This window comes from Poecilia reticulata, unplaced genomic scaffold (genome assembly GCF_000633615.1).
Source record: "Poecilia reticulata strain Guanapo unplaced genomic scaffold, Guppy_female_1.0+MT scaffold_159, whole genome shotgun sequence".
Classification (NCBI taxonomy): Eukaryota; Metazoa; Chordata; class Actinopteri; order Cyprinodontiformes; family Poeciliidae; genus Poecilia; species Poecilia reticulata.
The window spans coordinates 927,831-929,046 of NW_007615017.1; the positions used below are offsets into that span (position 1 = coordinate 927,831).

At 44.3% G+C, this 1,216-nt stretch overlaps 2 protein-coding genes across 2 annotated transcripts in view; one reads left to right on the forward strand and one right to left on the reverse strand.

Moving 5' to 3' along the window:
• The window catches only part of LOC103460059 (arf-GAP with coiled-coil, ANK repeat and PH domain-containing protein 2), a 14,844-nt gene that overhangs the window by 11,664 nt on the left and 1,964 nt on the right, over positions 1-1,216 (forward strand). The window lies entirely within an intron of this gene.
• The window catches only part of LOC103460061 (galectin-7-like), a 3,277-nt gene continuing 2,557 nt past the window's right edge, over positions 497-1,216 (reverse strand). Inside the window, exon 5 of the mRNA XM_008402046.2 lies at positions 497-786. Coding sequence (XP_008400268.1) covers positions 640-786 — 147 coding nt within the window. The 3' untranslated portion in view covers positions 497-639. The remainder of the gene's footprint in view (positions 787-1,216) is intronic.

The following is a 1,216-nucleotide window of genomic DNA, read 5'->3' on the forward strand; positions in this document are numbered from 1 at the left end:
TAATGCTAGTGTGATAATGCCAGTGTGCTAATGCTAGTGTTCCAATGCTAGTGTGCTAATGCTAGTGTGTTAATGCTATGTGCTAATGCTTTCAAAGTTGGCTTAACCACTAAATGAGAAGTTTGTTCTTCCCGTCCAGGATGTTTATTGATCACTGTGTTTCTTAAGGATTTAGTTTTACGCGATAAAATGTTCAGTTATTAAACTTTCTGGAGAAAAGCTCATTAGTGACCTGAAGGAACAGAAAAGCTGCTATTTATCCAGAAAATCATCTCAATACATGAGGTGGCGACAAACGAGGTGTTTTTATGCCCCCTGCTGGCAGAACCATGGAAGTCCCGATTACTGCAGCAAACATCCACCGCTGCTTTACGGGTTAAAATAAAATAAAAGGTAACATAATAAAGGGGGATCGGAGAGGCAGCCATCTTTTCTTTAAGGCGCCAGAATGACAAAATCCACTGCATCTTCATTCAGTACAAAAAAAACACCGACACAGTGAACCATGACACGTTTTATTGGTGTGAGTTGGCTGCCATCTACATCTTGACCACTAGATGGCAGTGAATTCCACATCATGCTGCTTTAACGGCAGCAGGTTCCAGCGTTTAATGGCCGTTGGCTCCTCTAGATCAGAACCTAGACGATGACGGAGGTCAGCTGGACGTCTCCTCCGATCTCCAGGCCGTTGATGCTCTGCAGCGGAGTGAAGCGGTGCTTGTAGTTGTGGGCCTGCATCCCGTTCACCACCAGGCGGAACGAGTTGTTCTCGCAGATGACGGTCAGCTGCAAGAGGCAAAGGTCACAGAGGTCATGCCAGCGGCTGTCACTCTGCTGTCTGAAGGAAAGGCATTCTCACTTCAATTTGTTTCTGGCCTGGGAAAAAAAACGTTTCTTTCCACATTTAACTTCAACAGGAATAATCAAAGATGAGACCTTATTGGACAAATTCATGTTTTTAAGTTGGTCGCCTGTTAAGGAACATGATTGAAACTGGCAGCAGGACCTAATTTGTAGTAGTTCAGCTGATGATCATCACTCTTAAAGCATTACAATGTAATTCCCAGATGGTCAGTTGATCCACAGATATGGGGGAAAAAAGCAGTAAGATTGTAACGTCACAGAGAAAGTAACGCCTGACACCATTGGTCCCAGTAGACATGCACTGTTCAGAGAAAGTAACGCCTGACACCATTGGTCCCAGTAGACATGCACT